General features: G+C 45.5%; 1 protein-coding gene across 4 annotated transcripts in view; it reads left to right on the top strand.

Moving 5' to 3' along the window:
• SERINC2 (serine incorporator 2) overlaps positions 1–18,430 on the top strand; it is a 313,329-nt gene that overhangs the window by 257,842 nt on the left and 37,057 nt on the right. For all 4 annotated transcript variants that reach the window (XM_077295553.1, XM_077295556.1, XM_077295554.1 and 1 more), the window contains exons 8-9: positions 9,159–9,294; positions 9,563–9,769. In XM_077295553.1, coding sequence (XP_077151668.1) covers positions 9,159–9,294; positions 9,563–9,769 — 343 coding nt within the window. The remainder of the gene's footprint in view (positions 1–9,158; positions 9,295–9,562; positions 9,770–18,430) is intronic.

The following is an 18,430-nucleotide window of genomic DNA, read 5'->3' as shown; positions in this document are numbered from 1 at the left end:
TGTACTAATGCAATGTTTGCACTGTTTGCAAACATTTCTATATGAAAAATATTATATATTTTCTTACAAATATATATATTTACCACTAGGGGGAGCATTTTCCGTTTTAGACCTCAAGCAGCTATAGTAAGACTTACCAGCTTTACTGTTAGCTGGAAAATCAGGGCAGTAACTGCTGACATCACCATTTCCCTCCCCTTTTGGGTGGTCTAATATCCTTGGGGCAGAATGAAGAGCAGCATCACAGGGCAGAGCCATTTTGTGTGTGACTGCTCTGTGATCTGCTATCACACAAGTGGTGTGTGTGTTAGTGAGGTGTCGTTCGTGAACGAGCCAATGCAAAGAGCCGGCTCCCTGCTGTGAATGAAAGAAGTCGGCTCTGCAGCGTGAGTGAGCCGAGTGTTATTTTTTTTCTTCCTTGTCTGTGCCTGGCAGCTTCTCAGATTCAGCCAGTGAAGTGTGACTGTGACTCGTGGGAGGAGCAGACAGCAGAGAGGGAGAGTGGAGTCTGTGGACTGTAGATAAATACATGTGTTACCATGTGACCCAAATAAAGGTGCAATATTACACTGACTTGAGTGGCTTCCTCCCTGGTATGTGACTGTGTAGGAGGAATGACAAATTGTATGATCATCATCATCAACTGCAATGACCTGTGAGTTACCTTCTGTCCCAAAAAAAGATACATTTTACTGTGGCCTCATCCATGGCATATATACATATATGGTACTAGATGGTGGCCCGATTCTATCGCATCGGGTACTCTAGAATATGCATGTCCAAGTAGTATATTGCCCAGTCACGTAGTATATTGCCAAGCCCACATAGTATATTGCCCAGCCACGTAGTATATTGCCCAGCCACGTAGTATATTGCCCAGCCACGTAGTATATTGCCCAGCCACGTATGTAATATATTGCCCAGCCACGTAGTATATTGCCCAGCCACGTAGTATATTGCCCAGCCACGTAGTATATTGCCCAGCCACGTAGTATATTGCCCAGCCACGTAGTATATTGCCCAGCCACGTAGTATATTGCCCAGCCACTTAGTATATTGCCCAGACACGTAGTATATTGCACAGACACGTATGTAACAGGTTAAAAAAGAGTTCAAATAAAAACTAAACATATACTCACCTTCCGAGGGAGCCCTTGTAGTCCTGTCGCCTGTGTGCGGTGCACGCGGCAGCTTCCTGTCCCAGGGTTGGATGCGCGCAGGACCTGTCATGACTGAGCGGTCACATGACCGTGACATCATGGAAGGTCCTTCTCGCATACCATCCTTGGCACTGGAGCCTGCCGCTTGCACTGCCGAGGAGAGGATGCGACGACTGAGGGTGAGCATAGCAGGTTTTTTTTTTTATTATTTTTAACATTACATTTTTTTTTTACTATTGATGTCGCATAGGCAGCATCAATAGTAAAAAGTTGGGGACACACAGGGTTAATAGCAGCGGATACGGAGTGCGTCAAACACGGCATAACGCGGTCCGTTACTGCCAGCATTAACCCTGTGTGAGCGTGCCTGCCGGGGGGTTCTGTACGGCCTGCCGGAGGATCTGTACAGCCTCTCCGGGGGGTCTGTACGGCGTCTCCGGGGTCTGTACGGCCTGCCGGGTGTCTTTGTGTCTGTGCAGGCATCGTCTGATGGGACTACAAGGCCCATCGGACGATGCCTGCTAGACTGACAGTGATTGACACATTAGCCAATGATGGGACAGTAGTAGTCCCATCATCCGGCTAATGTGTTGAATATAAAAAAAAATACTCCATACATACTCCATACATGCTACATACATACATACTACATTCATACTCCATACATACTACATTCATACTCCATACATACATACTACATACATGCTACATACAGTACATTCATACATTACATACATGACATACATATAGATATACAGTACATTAAACATAGATTACATACTCACCGTTACTTGTCACTTTGTTCCCCGAAGCCAGTGTCATCTGTAAAAAATATGAAAAAAACAAACAACCAATATACTACCTGTCCGCAGAAATCCACGAGTGTCCCACGACGATCTCCCGTGGAAAGCAGCAGCATCAGATAAAAAAATGGATCCGGCGGGAAAAACGGATCCGGTTGAAAAAAAAGATCCGGCGGGAAAAACGGATCCGGCGGAAAAAAAGGATCCGGCGGGGAAAAACAGATCCGGCGGAAAAAAACGGATCCAGTTGAAAAAAAGGATCCGGCAGAAAAAAATGGATCCGGTTGAAAAAAAGGTTCCAGCGGGAAAAACGGATCCGGCGGGGAAAAACGGATCCTGCAAATGTGCTCGCAGGATGCATTTTTTACCCATAGACTTGTATTCGTGACGGATGGCCACACGTCGCGTCCGTCGTGCAACGGATCCGTCGTGTTTTGGCGGACCGTCGGCACGAAAAAATGTTCAAGTGAACTTTTTTGTCAATCGCGTCCGCCATTTTCTACCGCGCATGCGTGGCCAAAACTCCGCCCCCTCCTTCCAGACTTCAGAATGGGCAGCGGATGTGTTGAAAAACTGCATCCGCTGCCCACGTCGGGCACAAATTTCACAACATGCGTCGGTACATCGGCCCGATGCATAGCGACGGACCCATACCGACACAAGTGTGAAAGAGGCCTTTATGAGCGTTGAATTAAAAAAAAAAAAAAAGAAAAAAAACGGAGTGGGCTCCCGTGCAATTTTCTGCGCCAGAGGGGGAAAGCCGACGGCTGGGGGCCAATATCTGTAGCCTGCTATGAATATCAGCCCACAGCTGTCTGCATAGCCTTTACTGGCTAGTAAACTAGGGGGACCCCCCAAAAAAAAATTACGTGGGGTCCCCCTATATTTTATAGCCAGTAGCCAGAAAGGCTACGCAGACAGCTGCGGGCTGATATTCATAGCCTAGAGAGGGGCCATGGATATTGCCCCTCCCCCCGGCTACAAATACCAGTCCACAGCCGCCCCAGAAATGGCGCATCTGTAAGATGCGCCAATTCCGGCACTTAGCCCCTCTCTTCCCACTCTCGTGTAGCGGTGGGATATGGGGTAATAAGGGGTTAATGTCACCTTGCTATTGTAAGGTGACATTAAGCCGGGTTAATAACGGAGAGGCGTCAATAAGACGCCTATCCGTTATTAATCCAATAGTAAGAAAGGGTTAATAAAACACACACACTAGAAAAAAGTATTTTAATATTCTTCATTTCACCATACTTACCATACTTCAGCGCCTGCAAAAAACGTAAAATAATAAACCGTATACTACCTGTCTGCCGTAGTCCAATTAATAACGAGTGTCCCACGACGATCTCCCCTATAGAACAGTGACATCGGGTGATGTCACTGTTCTATAGGACCCTCAGTGACACACTGACAGGAGACAATGGCTCCTGCAGTGCATCACTGAGGTTACTAAAGTTCAAAGTCTTACTTTATGGCAAAAAGCTGCCTGGGAAAATGTCTCACCCAGCAATGCCATAAAGTGAGACTAGGGACTTTTTTTTACAGCAGCGGAGGAATACAGTGGTGGAAGGATACCTTCCTGCCCTCATTGTGTTCCTTGAGCCCCTGGAGAGCAGTCGCATTATCTGTTGCTGCTGCTCTCCATGGGAGATCGTCGTGGGACACTCGTGGATTTCTGCGGACAGGGAGTATATTGGTTGTTTGTTTTTTTCACATTTTTTACAGATGACACTGGCTTCGGGATCAAAATGACAAGTAATGGTGAGTATGTAATCTATGTTTAATGTACTGTATGTCTATATGTATGTATTGTATGTATGTATGTATGCAGCATGTATGCAGCATGTATGTAGCATGTATGTATGTATGTATGTATGGATGTATGTATGTAGCATGTATGTAGCATGTATGGATGTATGTATGGATGTATGTATGAAGATGCTTCCTGTAAAGATGCCTTCAGACTCCATGTGGCAGGTGGTTGAAGAAGTTGAAGCAGAAGCTGTTGTATGTCTGTTCTTTACCAATCCGGAGGAAGAGATGGTCCAGTTTTGTCAGAGTAACAGGCTGATGGGGCTTCCTGAATGTATGCCTTCTGCTTCCAAGTGGCTACTTGATACCAGACAGAGACTTACTCATCCTCTAATCTGGAAGAGGAGGTCCAGTTTTTTCAGGGTTCCAGGCTGAAGATGTTTCCTGTATGTATGTATGCCTCCAGCTTCCATCTGGCTATTGGGTGAAGATCCCAAGACAGAAGTGTTCTCATCTCTGCTTTCCACCAGTCTAAAGGAGGAGGTTCAATTTTCTTGTGATGATGGGCTTAAGTTGGATCCAGTGAAGGTGTCTTCAGTGTCCAAAGAATCAGATTGTGTTGTGGTCAAATCACAAGCTTCCAAGTCCCTGCTTTCAGTTAACCAGGTGAAAGACGTCCTGTCCCTTGCATCTTCTGTGTGGGAAGCTGATCTTACTGGACTCGGAGACTGGGCAACCTGAGATCTCTAATGTCTCATCTACCTCATTCTACCAGAGGAGTGTTGTGATGGCTCTGACTGTGTGCTCCTATCCTTCTTCTACAAGTTATTCTGGCGGGCTTGAAGAAGAGGGGCCGTAAAGGGTGGGAGGTACTGTAAAAACTCTGCTGGCATCACGGCATGGCCTCTCATCTCTCACACTATCGTACCCACTGCTCCAGGCCATGATGTGGTTTCTGTTTCATGCCAGCTCCATATTCTGTGTCTCTGCTCTCTGCATGCTTCCTGGCTGTGTGCATAGGGGGGCGGCGCCTGAACTCTCTGGTGCTTATAGGAGTCAGGTGCATCTGTCTAATCTGTTCCTGACCAATTGCCAGGAGGCCTCCAGTATTTAGTGCAGCTCCACCCAGTGGACTGGGCCTGTGCAATGTGTTAGCTCAGTTTGTGTTTTGCTTCTGAGTTTGCCAGGCCTTGCTCTGAGTTACTCCCTCTCTGGAGGCTTTTCTCTGTCTTATTGCCTTGATCTAGTTGTCCACCCTCCAGGAGGCAGTATATCCTGGTCCCTGTGTCTTTGTCCTTGTTTCTTGTCTTGTTCCATTTCCTTGTCTGAACTTAGTCTTATCTCGGTCTCCTTGTCTGTGGCTTCCTTCCCTGCTGTGTCTTTCCTCGTGTTCTCAGTCTGCTTACACTCCGCACTCTTGTGGCTCTGCCTGCTCTGTACCTTTGTGGCTTTACCTCTGCTCCGCACTCCTGCGGTTCTGCTCCTTTCTACTCCGCTTATCTTCTGCTGCTGCAATAATCTCTTGCTGCAGCTCCTCTCCGCTTTCCTTGCGGTTCTGCTCTGCTTTGCTGCTGCCGAATTCTCTTGCTGCAGCTCCTCTCCATATTCCTTGTGGTTCTGCTCTGCTTAGCTTTTATTGCTGCGCTATCTCTTGCTGCTCTACTGCTCCTATCCGCAGCCTTGCAGTTCTCTTCTTGTCTGAACAGGTCCCAACCTGTTCCTTCATACCTCATTCCTTTCTGCTTGTTTCTTTTCCTGCACCTCCTGTGTGAACAGGTCCCAACCTGTTCCTTCATACTTCATTCCTTTCTGCTTATTTCCTTACCTGCACCTCCTGTGTTTACAGGTCCCTACCTGTTCCTTCATACACCACATCAGCCAGCCCTGTGTTCTCTGCCGTGCCTGCCAGCCCTGTGTTCTCTGCCGTGCCTGCCAGCCCTGTGTTCTATGCTATGCCTGCCAGCCCTGTGTTCTCTACCATGCCTGCCAGCCCTGTGTTCTCTGCCGTGTCTCTGCCAGCCCTGTGTCTCAGCCGTGCCAGCTTACTCATCTCAGTTTCAGCCATGCTCTTCTGCCAGTCCTGCCTGATGCCAACACCAATCCTGGTGTTCCTGTCTCCCAAGTGGGATCAGCAGCCACAGCCAGACACCACTCTGGAGTAGCACCTGGCAGCTGCCTGCTGCACAAGCCTGACCTCACCATCAGAGGCTTCAGTGAAAACCCAGCCAGCTGTCATAGTCACGCCCCTTCCAGGGTAGTCTGGTTTGTGGCTCAGTGGGGCCACAAACCCCCTGAGCTCACGCCCACCAGTCAGGGAGTGAGCGTGTCACTCGCCTAACGCGACATGGCCTCAGATCTCAATTCCAGCCAATTTTAGCTTGAAAATGTCAAACGGCGCTTCTTTCCTTCTGAGCCCTGCCGTGCGCTCAAACAGTGGTTCCCCTACATATGGGGTATCAGTGTACTCAGGACAAATTGGACAACAACTTTTGGGGGTCCAATTTCTCCTGTCACCCTTGGGAAAATAAATAATTGGGGACTAAACCATCATGTTTGTGAAAAAAATAGGATTTTTTATTTTCACGCCCGGGCGTTATAAACTTCTGTGAAGCACTTGGGGGTTAAAGTGCTCAACACACACCTAGATAAGTTCCTTAGGGGGCCTAGTTTCTAAAATGGGGTCACTTGTGGGGGGTTTCCACTGTTTAGGCACATCAGGGGCTCGCCTAATGCGACATGGGGTCCGATCTCAATTCCAGCCAATGTTAGCTTGAAAGTATAAAACGGCGCTCCTTTCCTTCTGAGCCCTGCCGTGCACCCAAACAATGGTTTCTCCCCCCCCCCCCCCCCCCCACATATGGGGTATCAGCATACTCACGACAAATTGGACAACAACTTTTGAGGTCCACTTTCTCCTTTTACCCTTGGGAAAATAAAAAACTATTGCTGAAAATTCATTTTTGTGACTAAAAAGTAAAATGTTCATTTTTTCCTTACACGTTCCTTCTGCTCCTGTGAAATACCTGAAGGATTGATAAACTTCTTGAATGTGGTTTTGAGTACCTTGAGGGGTGCAGTTTTCAGAATGGTGTCACTTTTGGGTATTTTCTGCCATATAGACCCCTCAAAATGACTTCAAATGTGAGGTGGTCCCTAAAAAAAAATGGTTTTGTAAATTTTGTTGTAAAAATGAGAAATCGCTGATCAAATTTTAACCCTTATAACTTCCTAGCAAAAAAAAATGTGGGAAATGTTATTTATTAACTATTTGTGTCACATAACTCTCTGGCTTAACAGAATAAAAATTAAAATTTGAAAATTGCGAAATTTTCTAAATTTTCACCAAATTTCCGTTTTTTACACAAATAAACGCAAGTTATATCGCAGAAATTTTACCACTAACATGAAGTACAATATGTCACGAGAAAAAAATCTCAGAATCGCTAGGATCCGTTGAAGCGTTTCGGAGTTATTACCTCATAAATGGACAGTGGTCAGAATTGTAAAAATTGGCCCTGTCATTAACGTGCAAACCACCCTTGGGGGTAAGGGGGTTTAAATATGGAATTAACCGGATTGGTAAACGTCTTAAAGGGAACCTGTCACCCCGGTTTTTCACTCGGAGATAAAAATACCGCTACATAGGGCATTAACTGTGCTTTACAAAAGTGTTTTTTTTCTACCCTGATTCCCCACCTAAGCTGCCGAAATTACTTACCAAAGTCGCCGTTTTCGCTTGTCAATCATGCTGGTCTGGTCATAGGGGCGTGGTGACAAAGCTGTTTCTTCCCCCAGATCTTGCTTAGGTTTCCGTTGGTGGCGTAGTGGTTTGCGACTGCGCAGGTGACGAAAACAGCGCGCTCTGCGCTGTATCCCTGGTGATTGGTGGGGGCGGCCATCTTCCTGTGGCTGCGCGTGCGCAGTTGGAGCGCTCTGCTGCCCGGGGTTTCAGGAAAATGGCCGCGGGCTGCCGCGCGTGCGCAGATGAAGATCGCGGCGGCCATTTTCCTGAAGCCGAGATGCAAACTCTGCTTCAGGAAAATGGCCGCCGCGATCCCCATCTGCGCATGCGCGGCATCCCGCGGCCATTTTCCTGAAGCCCCGGGCAGCAGAGCGCTCCAACTGCGCACGCGCGGCCACAGGAAGATGGCCGCCCCCACCGATCACCAGGGATATAGCGCAGAGCGCGCTATTTTCGTCACCTGCGCAGTCGCAAACCACTACGCCACCAGAAACCTAAGCAAGATCTGGGGGAAGAAACAGCTTTGTCACCACGCCCCTATGACCAGACCAGCATGATTGACAAGCGAAAACGGCGACTTTGGTAAGTAATTTCGGCAGCTGAGGTGGGGAATCAGGATAGAAAAAAAACACTTTTGTAAAGCACAGCTGATGCCCTATGTAGCGGTATTTTTATCTCCGAGTGAAAAACCGAGGTGACAGGTTCCCTTTAAAGAGCAGCAAATCAAGACCCTAGAACTGCGTTTTTGTTTTTTTTTTGTCACCTCACCTACCAAAACAAAAAGTTGTAAGAAGCTATTAGGCCATATGCACACGCTGCGGATTCCAATGTGGAATTTTCCGCTGCGGATTTGATAAATCTGCAGTGAAAAACCGCTGCGGTTTTTACTGCGGATTTATCGCGGTTTCTTCTGCGGTTTCCTCAGTGGGTTTTCACATGCGGAATCCTATTGGAGCAGGTGTAAACCCGCAGCGGATTCCGCAGAAAGAATTGACATGCTGCGGAAAATAAACCGCTGCGTTTCCACGCGTTTTTTTCCGCAGCATGTGCACTGCGGATTTTGTTTCCCATAGCCAGGTTTACATTGTATTGTAAACTCATGGGCATCTGCTACGGATCCGCAGCAAAATCTGCAGCGTGTGCACATACCCTAAAAGCATTCTATGTACACAAAATTGGTATCAGTAAAAACGTCATCACAAGATACGCAAAAAAAAAAAAGTAAATCATCCTTATCAACAGAAAAATAAAAATGTTACAAGTCTCGGAACATGGGGACAAAAGTAAAAACTGTTTTTTCATCATTATAAAATGATCAATGCATACTTGGTATCGCTGTATTCTCACTGATGTGGACAATCCTATTTCTTCACAAAGAGTGCCACAAAAGAAAACTCTCTGAACAATAACTGAATTGAATTTTTTTTCATCACACTTGGATTTAAATGAATGGTGTCATTCAAAACGACAACTCGCCCTGCAAAAACAATGACCTCTTATGGCTATGTCGACAGAAAAATTAGTTATGGCCTTTGAAAAAAGTTGGGAAGAAACAAAGCACAAAAATGAAAATTCCCTAGACCTTAACAGGTTAATCATTCTTAATCATGTACAGTATGTGAAAAAATGAGGGTGAAAGTTTATTAAGCACATTTGCTAATTGACAGGGATGCTTAATGCTTGCTATTGCTATCTCAGACAGGACTTGTAATCCCACATTACTGGCTTTTGTGAACAATGGGACTACTGCATCGTCATCCAGTGTGGTTCAGTGGTGGGATGCTCAAAGCATTGTTGGACTAGTGATCTTCATCTTGTGTACTCTGTTCATTAGGTGAGTTTCAAAAGAGCAGTCTGGGGTTCAGGTATGACTTAACTTGCTGAGTGTCATCCATGTTTTGTCTTACGACTCATTTATATACGCGCAGTTCTCAATATCTGTTGCATTCTTGTACAATAATGGTCCACTTATTTTAGTTATAGAATTTTTGCTTTTGTAAGTCTAGCACTTCATGTTGCAATTCTTGTGCGGTTAACTTTGCTCTTTAAAATTTAAGACATTCTGCATTTCTCAACTTGGAGTTGTTCTCCTATATTTACAGCATCCGCAGCTCCAACAACCGACAAGTTAATAAGCTAATGCAAACTGAAGACAACAGCGGCGATGGAGCAGTCCACACCAATGAAGACAGGGTGTATCGAGCATATGACAATGAAGAAGATGGCGTCAGCTACAACTACAGCTTCTTTCATTTCTGCCTCTTACTTGCCTCGCTCTACATCATGATGACTCTCACAAATTGGTATCTGTAAGTATAGACATTTAATTATCACATGTTCATCATGATATGAAAATCTGTTTTGGGGGTTATTCACACTTGGCAGAATTTTTAAATTCATTAACTTTTTATATTTGAATTGAGGTTCAGAGAAATATTTGCTTTCTACAAAAAAACAGCCTTATTTAAAGGGAATCTGTTGGCATGTGTTTGCTATGTAATTTAGGAGAAGCATGATGGTGGGGCTGAGAGACTCATTTCAGGAATCAAAGAGAAAACCAATATCGTGGGCTCAAGAGCGCTGCCAAGGATGGGAAAATCCAAATGTATAGTAAAATGAGGTTTCTTTATTCATGCAACACGTTTCAGAGTCAATAGAATTTAATCAGACATATAACCTTTTTATGCCTGATGGAATCATATTGACTCTAAAACACGTTGCATGAATAAAGAAACTTTATTTTTCTATACATTTGGATTTTCCCATCCTTGGCAGCGCTCTTGAGCCCCCCGATAATGTTTTTCAACTTGGCTTACTGGTCCCTATTCTCTGGTCCCTATCCTGGTTCAGGAATCTGTGGCAGTAGCTCCAACCTTGGGAGGTGAATCCTTACACGTATACCAGTGTTGTGCCTCGCACAACTGCCTTAGGTGAGTTAATAGCGTTCACCTACCTTTCTTCACTGCTGGGCTATTGCACTTAGGAGCGCTCTTCTTTCACTTTCAATTCCGGGATGTCACTTAGGCTACTTTCATACATCCGTCTTTCGCCATCAGGCTCAATCCAGCAAAGTTTGAAAAAAACGGATCCGGCGAAAGATGCAGCCGGATCTGTTTTTTTTTCCCATAGACTGGTATTAGCGCCGGATGACCTTACGTTTCGTCCGGTTTTCGCCAGATCCGGCAAAAATGTAGTTTCCGGCGTCTGGAAAAAACGTACAAAATAAAGTTTTTTGTCTCCGGCGAAAAAGCCAAAGCACCTGATCTGGCGCTTCCAGCTTTTTGCTAGAATGGAAGCCTATGGGCGCTGGAAGATGCCTGATCAGGCAGATGACGGATTCCTGCGCCGGATTCCGTTTTTTTAAACTGAGCATGCTCTGAAACAATTGGCCAGCCCCCATTTAGTAAACATATATAAAACCAGCCAAGTAGGCCTTGACTCATCCATTTACCTGCCAGCAAGAGAACACCTGCCACCAGAGCCAGAGCTGAAACTGTCACCAGATCCAGAGCTGAACCTGCTCTAGGACAGCCAGCCATCAGCCAGCTCCAGACCGCTACAGCCACCTACAGCCACAACCCGCTGCATCCAGCCAGCCAGCTCCAGCCAGCCAGCTCCAGCCACAGCTACAGCCACAGCCAGCAATGTCTTCTTCTGGGAGCCCTCCTTCTCGTCGCCAGCGCTGTGAGGTAAATATATATCTTATTGTTTTTTGTTTTTGGTGATGTTCAACTAACAATTTGCTTTAATTCTTAACAGGAACCTGCATCGTCAGAGGTGCTTCCAGAAGGAGACAAAAGGGGTGGAGAGATACCCGGAGCGGGCGTGCGTCTAGTACACACAACACATTCTTCCGATTCTGGGGCTCGATCCAGAGGTCCTCAAAGCGCCTCCCAGGGTCATCGGCGTGAGCGTCGTGGTGGTTACCACCGAGTAAGTATTTTTATTTTTTATTTTTTTTCCCACTTTTTTTTTTATTGATTTGAGTCTAATGTCTTTTTTCTTTTTCTTTTTTAACAGGCTTCACAGCGGGCTCCTGACTCTGACGGTGAGGAGTCTGGTCTAAACATCGACCTACTCATCGATCTAGTCCGAGAGCGGGTGCCGCTGTGGAACATGGGGGTCTGCCGCCACACTGATCTTGTTACGCGTTGGCTCTGGGAGGAAGTCTGCGAACAGCTTGTGGACCACTGGGAGGACCTCGATGTTCGGGCCCAGAATCAAGCATGTAAGTATTCACAGTTCAGTTATGTTGCTAGATGTAATGTGTTGTATACTAACCAATTTGTGCTTTTACTTTTCAGGCGAAAGAGTTTAAGCGGTGGCAGTCAATCAGGGATCGCTTCAAGAAGGAGTTCAACAAGGAGATGCAGGCCCCGAGTGGATCCGGAGGACGCAGGAGCAAGTACAAATACGCAATAGCCCTGTCATTCCTCAGGTCAACGATGGTGAGCAGAAGGTAAATATTACCCCCCCATTTAAACATGTTTACATGTATAACCTTTTTTTTTTGTTTCAGCCAGGACCAAGCAGTGACAATATATTAATTTCAATTTTTTTTCTTTTTTCCACAGCACCGTCTGCAGCACTTGGGAGCCTGCCGAGTTGAACCCTTCTTGGGCGTTCCCTTAGGAGTCCGCCACCGAGGGACACTCTGACAGAACCGACCCCTCTGCACCTTCACAGCCTTCCCTCAGGCTGGTTTCACACTTGCGTTTTGATCTGCAGCGTTTTTAAAAAAAACGCATGTGGTGAAAAAACGCATGTAAACGCGGCAAAACGCCGCGTTTTTTAAACGCATGCGTTTTTGCATGCAGAAAAAAAAACGCGGCATTTTGTGGCGTTTACATGAGTTTTTTCCTGCGTTTGCGTTTTTTAAACGCATGCTGAGAAGTGTGTGACAGCTGCCAATCATCAAAATCAACTAGAAAACCCACTATAAACAGAAATAGCTAGGGTTAGGGTTAGGATCCCTAGTAACCCTAGGGATCCTAACCCTACCCCTAACCCTAAACCTGACAAGCCACCCCCCACCATCAAGGTGTTAAAGGCATCCAAACCCTAACCCTACCCCTAACCCTGACAAGCTACCCCCCACCATCAAGGTGATAAAGGCATCCAAACCCTAACCCTGACAAGCCACCCCCCACCATCAAGGTGATAAAGGCATCCAAACCCTAACCCTACCCCTAACCCTGACAAGCCACCCCCCACCATCAAGGTGATAAAGGCATCCAAACCCTACCCCTAACCCTGACAAGCCACCCCCAACCATCAAGGTGATAAAGGCACCCAAACCCTAACCCTAACCCTAGGGATCCATAGGAATTGGCTATTATGTTGACCTGGTGACCAGGACATTCTTCTAATAGAAAGCTTTGTTCAATGTGGACACCCCAAGATATACGGTATTGCTATAGAGTACTAAAAATATAAACTCGTAGAGTGTTGACTGTCATATAGGGTTAGGGGTAGGGTTAGGGTTAGGGTTTGGATCCCTTTATCACCTTGATGGTGGGGGGTGGCTTGTCAGGGGTAGGGTTAGGGGTAGGGTTAGGGTTAGGGTTTTCTTGTTTTGTCTTGTGTTTAGGGTTAGGGTTTTCTTGTTTTTTCTTGTGTTTTCTTGTGTTTTTCTATAAAAACGCATGCGTTTTTAACGCAAGCAAACGCATGTGCTTAAAAACGCATGCGTTTACATAGACAGCAATGCATTTTTTTGCCGTGAATAAACGCATGCGTTTTTTTGCGGCAAAAAAACGCAGCTAGAAATTACTACATGTTGCATTTCTGCAAATGAACGCACGCGTCAAAAAACGCATGCGTTGCCGAAAACGCGTTAAAACGCATGCTAAAAAACGCATGCGTTTTTTAATGTTAAGTATAGAAAAAAAAAGGCATGCGTTTTTTAGCGCTAAAACGCAGCGGACAAAAACGCAAGTGTGAAACCAGCCTTACATGCGATCCCTCGGTCCCATCCACCAGCGCTGGAGCATCGTGGCAGACTTCGTTACATGAAGCTGCTGGTGAGGATATAGCTTTTCTTTTACCCCACCCCTCTGATGCTGCCACCTCTAGAACACCAGTGGGTTCTGGGCGGCAGCGCCGGAGGGGTCAGGTACAGAGCTAGCAGAGTTCTTGAATCTGAATGCAGCCTTCCAGAACTGTCTGAAACTGTTGTCTGAGCAAACGTCTGCAGGATTTAATTTACTTTAATCAACAACAGTATTCTTGAGTTGCACACACGACTGGATAGGATGCATTCATATGCAAGTAGATCGCCTAAACGCTCGTTTTTCCAGGCGGTTGTCGAGCGCATAGACAAGCTATCTCCTGACCATCAGATGCATGTAATGCAAGCCTGTCAGTTTGCTCTAGCGTAGGTTACCTCCCAAGCCCCTCCACCCGCCCCGGTAGTTGCTCCCACACCTGCTCCCCCTCCAGCCATTGTCCCTACGCCACCCCCTTTCCAATACCAGCATCCTGGCGAGTACCATCCTAGCCAGTACCAGCATCCTCCCATTACCAGCATCCTGGCCCATACCAGTTCCCCACCACATCTGTGCCTCCACTCACTGCCCAACCTGCACTCCGTGCCCAGTACCACCAGTCTCCTAAACCACCCATCATGCACCAAACACATCCCTCTTCTCCACCTCTTCTGCCTCGCAATCCCTCCACTCCTCAAACCTTCCAAATTCCCAACATTCGATGAAGCAACTAAATGCCTCAAATAGTGAGCAGGATATGGAGCACCCCATGGGCAAACAGAGATCTATGTAGTATGCTCCTTCAGAGAAGCAGCCCAATGGGAGGACACTATTCGGAGGCACAGGTAGTAACCGGAACGCCCCCTCAATGTCTGTTTTGGCCATTAGAGTGCCCCTTCCCAACTTCTTGACCCACCTGATTGCCTCGTCAAAGGAGCTACAGTACATAGTACTGTACTTGGTTCCGCGTCGATGTTGTCGTTTACTGACCTGTTCCTTGGATATGACAAATGGTGGATTAGTCAATGTATTGGGTTCATGTTTTGGCACAACTCCCAACGGGGGTACCACTACGTCTTGTAAGGAAAGTGTTCTGAATGGACCCGCCGCTATTCTACCTAAAAAAAAAAAAATATATATATATATATATATATATATATATATATATATATATATATATATATATATATATATATATATATATATATATATATATATAATTTTTTTGTCAAGACATCTGGTTGTTTGTAGAGTGAGTTTAGATTTTTACTCCAGCCTTTCTTAACTTTAGAAGGGCATGACATGCCTATATCTGTGTCTCCTCCTCCTTTTACTCCTCCACCTCTTTTCTTTTCGCATGACTATGTGTAGTTGTGACTTTTCCATGTGTTTGTTGTGTCTTCTGAGCAGTTTGTCAGCTTTTGGACACCTTTTAAGGTGTTTTCTATGTGTTTTCCATGTGTTTGTATGTGTTTGTGTTTGCCTGCCATTGGTTCCAATGGGGTTCGACAGTGTTCGTCGAACAGTTCTGCGAACATCTCCCTGTTCGACGAACCGAACCCGAACACTAGGGAGGTGGCTCATCTCTAGTCACTACAGCGCCAGTTTGCAATTTTCACTTGCCACATTCATTGCTGCTTGTTTCTGGAAAACACCCATGGAGTCAAAATCATCAATACACCTGTAGATAAATTCCCAAAGGGGTATAATTTCCAAAGTGGGGTCACTTGAAGGGGGATTCTGCTCCTCTAGTATTTAGTGGCTCTGTATATGGAGTCCGCGAACTCTTCTAGGAAAATCTGCGCTCCAGGAGGAAAATAGCGTAGTACTGTACAGCCACATATGGGGTACTGCCATGTTCAGAAGAAATTGTGAGACAAATTTTGGTGCCATTTTTAACCACTTGTGTGAAAATATAAAATCTGGGGCTAAAACTAAATTTTGATGATAAAACTGTAGTTATTTTTTTCTTCACTGCTCAATGGTATGAAATTCTGTGACACACCTGTGGTGCAATATGATCACTGCACCCCTAGGTGAATTCATTGAGAGGTGTAGTATGTAAAATGGGGTCACGAATGGGAGATTCCGCTGTTCAGGCACCTCATAGGTTCTCTCAGTGGGTCATGGTACCTGCAAACCATAACCATAAAATCTGGCGCTCCTTGCCTTCTAAGCTTTGCGCTGTGCCTGAAAAAATTTCCTGATTACATACATGTAGGGTATTGGCGCACTCGAGAAAAAATGGACCTCAGTTTGTTCTAAAAAAAAAAATTTCCTATTAGCCCTTAGAAAAATTAAAAACTTGGTGCTAAAACATGTTTTTGAGGAAAATGTGATTTTATTATTTTCACGACTCATCAATGTTATAAACTTCTGTGAAGCATTTGGGGGTTTAAAGTGCTCACCACACATTTAGATCAGTTATACACTTCATGCAGTTAAGGCTACGTTCACACTAGCGTTGTGCGCCGTTGCGTCGGCGACGCAACGCACAACGCACGCAAAAACGCGTCAAAACGCACGCAAAAACGCTGCGTTTTGCGACGCATGCGTTGGTTTTTGCCGAAAATCGGACGCAAGAAAAATGCAACTTGTTGCGTTTTCTTGGTCCGACGCTTGCGGCAAAAAAGACGCATGTGTCGCACAACGCAACAAAAAAAAACGCATGCGTCCCCCATGTTAAGTATAGGGGCGCATGACGCATGTCGCCGACGCAAACCCGACGCACATTAGCTTAACGCTAATGTGAACGTAGCCTAACAGCCCTCTGTGTCTGTACTGCTACATACTTAGGCTGTTAATATCAAAATTTCCAGATACATTATTGTGACTACCATCAGTCACAAACAGTACTATATACTTCCATAAATCACTAATATGAAAAGAAGGAGGACAATTGGAAGTTTTATATTAAAAGTTAGAAAATGATCTTTATTGAAAACAATAACATATTAAAACCAGAGGCAACCGTCATATAGTGACGGTGCCATAGACATACAAAAATGCAAAAAGACACCAGACAAAAAAGGTCCACCACACAAAAAGTAGTCTGGTAAGAAGAGGAAAAACCTATATGAATAATAGAGGTGCAAATAACATATATGCAAGCAATATACCCTGATAGCGTTGGTCCAATAAGACCTAACCCATATGCATTAAGTGCAGATAATTTGTACACGTGTATTTGGTATTCAACCTAAGTCGCACTTAATCCTAATCACACTGATGATCTATGGGTAAACAATCTCTCAGGGCAAGGGGCTAGGTCCATGCTCCATGCCCCATGTCAAATGCCTAGATAATCAATGGTAAATGCAAGCATACGTTACCAGAGTGCCAGTAGACCAATTGCACATGCCCCGACGCGCGTTTCGCCGCTAATCGCCTTGCTTTCTCAAGGGGAGTGTGATTGTAATTGCCTATAGCGCTTTTTAATACTAAAAATCCGGTCACCTGACCGGTCACGTGACGCTAATAGCTGTGACCACGGCGCGTGCGCGCACAGCCACCCGGGTCCACCCACCCCCGCCCGGACCTATCCAGCATCAGGAGCAAACGGGCACCAATGGGTCCCGTATGCGCCAGACGCAGGAAGTCGCCGGGGGGAGGAGGGCGGAGCCGCGATGGCTTGTGCGCGCACGCGCACCACAGCCACACACAAAGTCCATACAGCGGAGAATAGGAGCGAAAAAAAGGGAGGAGGAAGAAGAAGGGGCCGGAACCATGAGGGTAATATATGCAGACACACCACGAGCTAAATGGCAGAAAATCCATCTATACCCCTCATGTCAATCAGAGGAGGGGTGGTACCAAAAGGCCGCAGTGTGCGCACGCGCATAAGCATCTAAAACACACACAATATAGCATGATTATACAGTCAGTGGTGATTATAATCAATATGAGGACCTCCTTCCAAGTAGTATCACTGGATATTCGTCAGTTCGTCAAATTCTTTGTATAATAGATGGTAGATAAACCGGAGAGTCTTCACATAACTGTACAGCACAGAGATAGGTATAACAATTTTTCCAGTCAGCAATTACATATTTCACCCCTTAAGATCAGATCCGCTTGATGACAATTATCTCCCATGTAAAGGAGGAGAAAGTACGCCACATAGATCGGACATGTATAACAGTGACCTAAACATAAACATAAACACATATAAGCATTAAAAACAATAAATGTACAATAAAATACAGGGATGGGATTGGAAAGGGAAAAGGATACAAGGAAAAAAGGGGGAAGGGGGGGGGCGAGATAAAGAAAGGGGAAAGAAGGGAAGAGAATGAATGAAAAATGCGAACAGGATCACGCTAGATTAATGCGTAATTTACAAATAAACCCCAAAATTAAGGGATTCATTTAACCCGGAGGGTTTCATGGTCCCAAGGGTCACTATCCACTTTAATTCTCGTTGGGCTAATAGTTTTTTAATATTGCCGCCCCTAATGCCCATATGTACAACCTCAATGGCTCTTACTTTGAAGTCCTTAGGGTCACAGTTATGCGCAAGACGAAAGTGTTTGGGAATAGTTTTGAGGGTTAATACATCTTCCACTGTTTTAGCTGCTAAAATGTCCCTCACGTGTTCTCTGACACGTACCCTCAATTCACGTGACGTGAGTCCCACGTATATGAGGGAGCAGCTACATGTCGCATAATATATCACATTTTGAGTACCACAGGAAATATATTCCCGAATGTGATATGTTTTTTGATCTACCGAACTAAATGTGGATGTTTGAAACATATTGGCACATGCCAAACAATGGCCACATTTAAAGAAACCCTTCCTAGGTTGTCCAGCACCAAAGTAATTTGGGGTGGGTGCCACATAGTGGCTTTTAACAAGTAGATCACTCAGATTTCTCGAGCGACGAGGGGTCATAAGAGGTTTTTCAGTGAGGAAGGGTCTCAGGGAAGGTTCAGCACCAAGGATAGGCCAATATTTGTTTAGGATGTTACGCATATTGTCCC

This window comes from Ranitomeya variabilis, chromosome 3, assembly GCF_051348905.1.
Source record: "Ranitomeya variabilis isolate aRanVar5 chromosome 3, aRanVar5.hap1, whole genome shotgun sequence".
Classification (NCBI taxonomy): domain Eukaryota; kingdom Metazoa; phylum Chordata; class Amphibia; order Anura; family Dendrobatidae; genus Ranitomeya; species Ranitomeya variabilis.
Note: the sequence above shows the minus strand (reverse complement) of the source record. Positions and strands in the feature narration are given on the sequence as shown.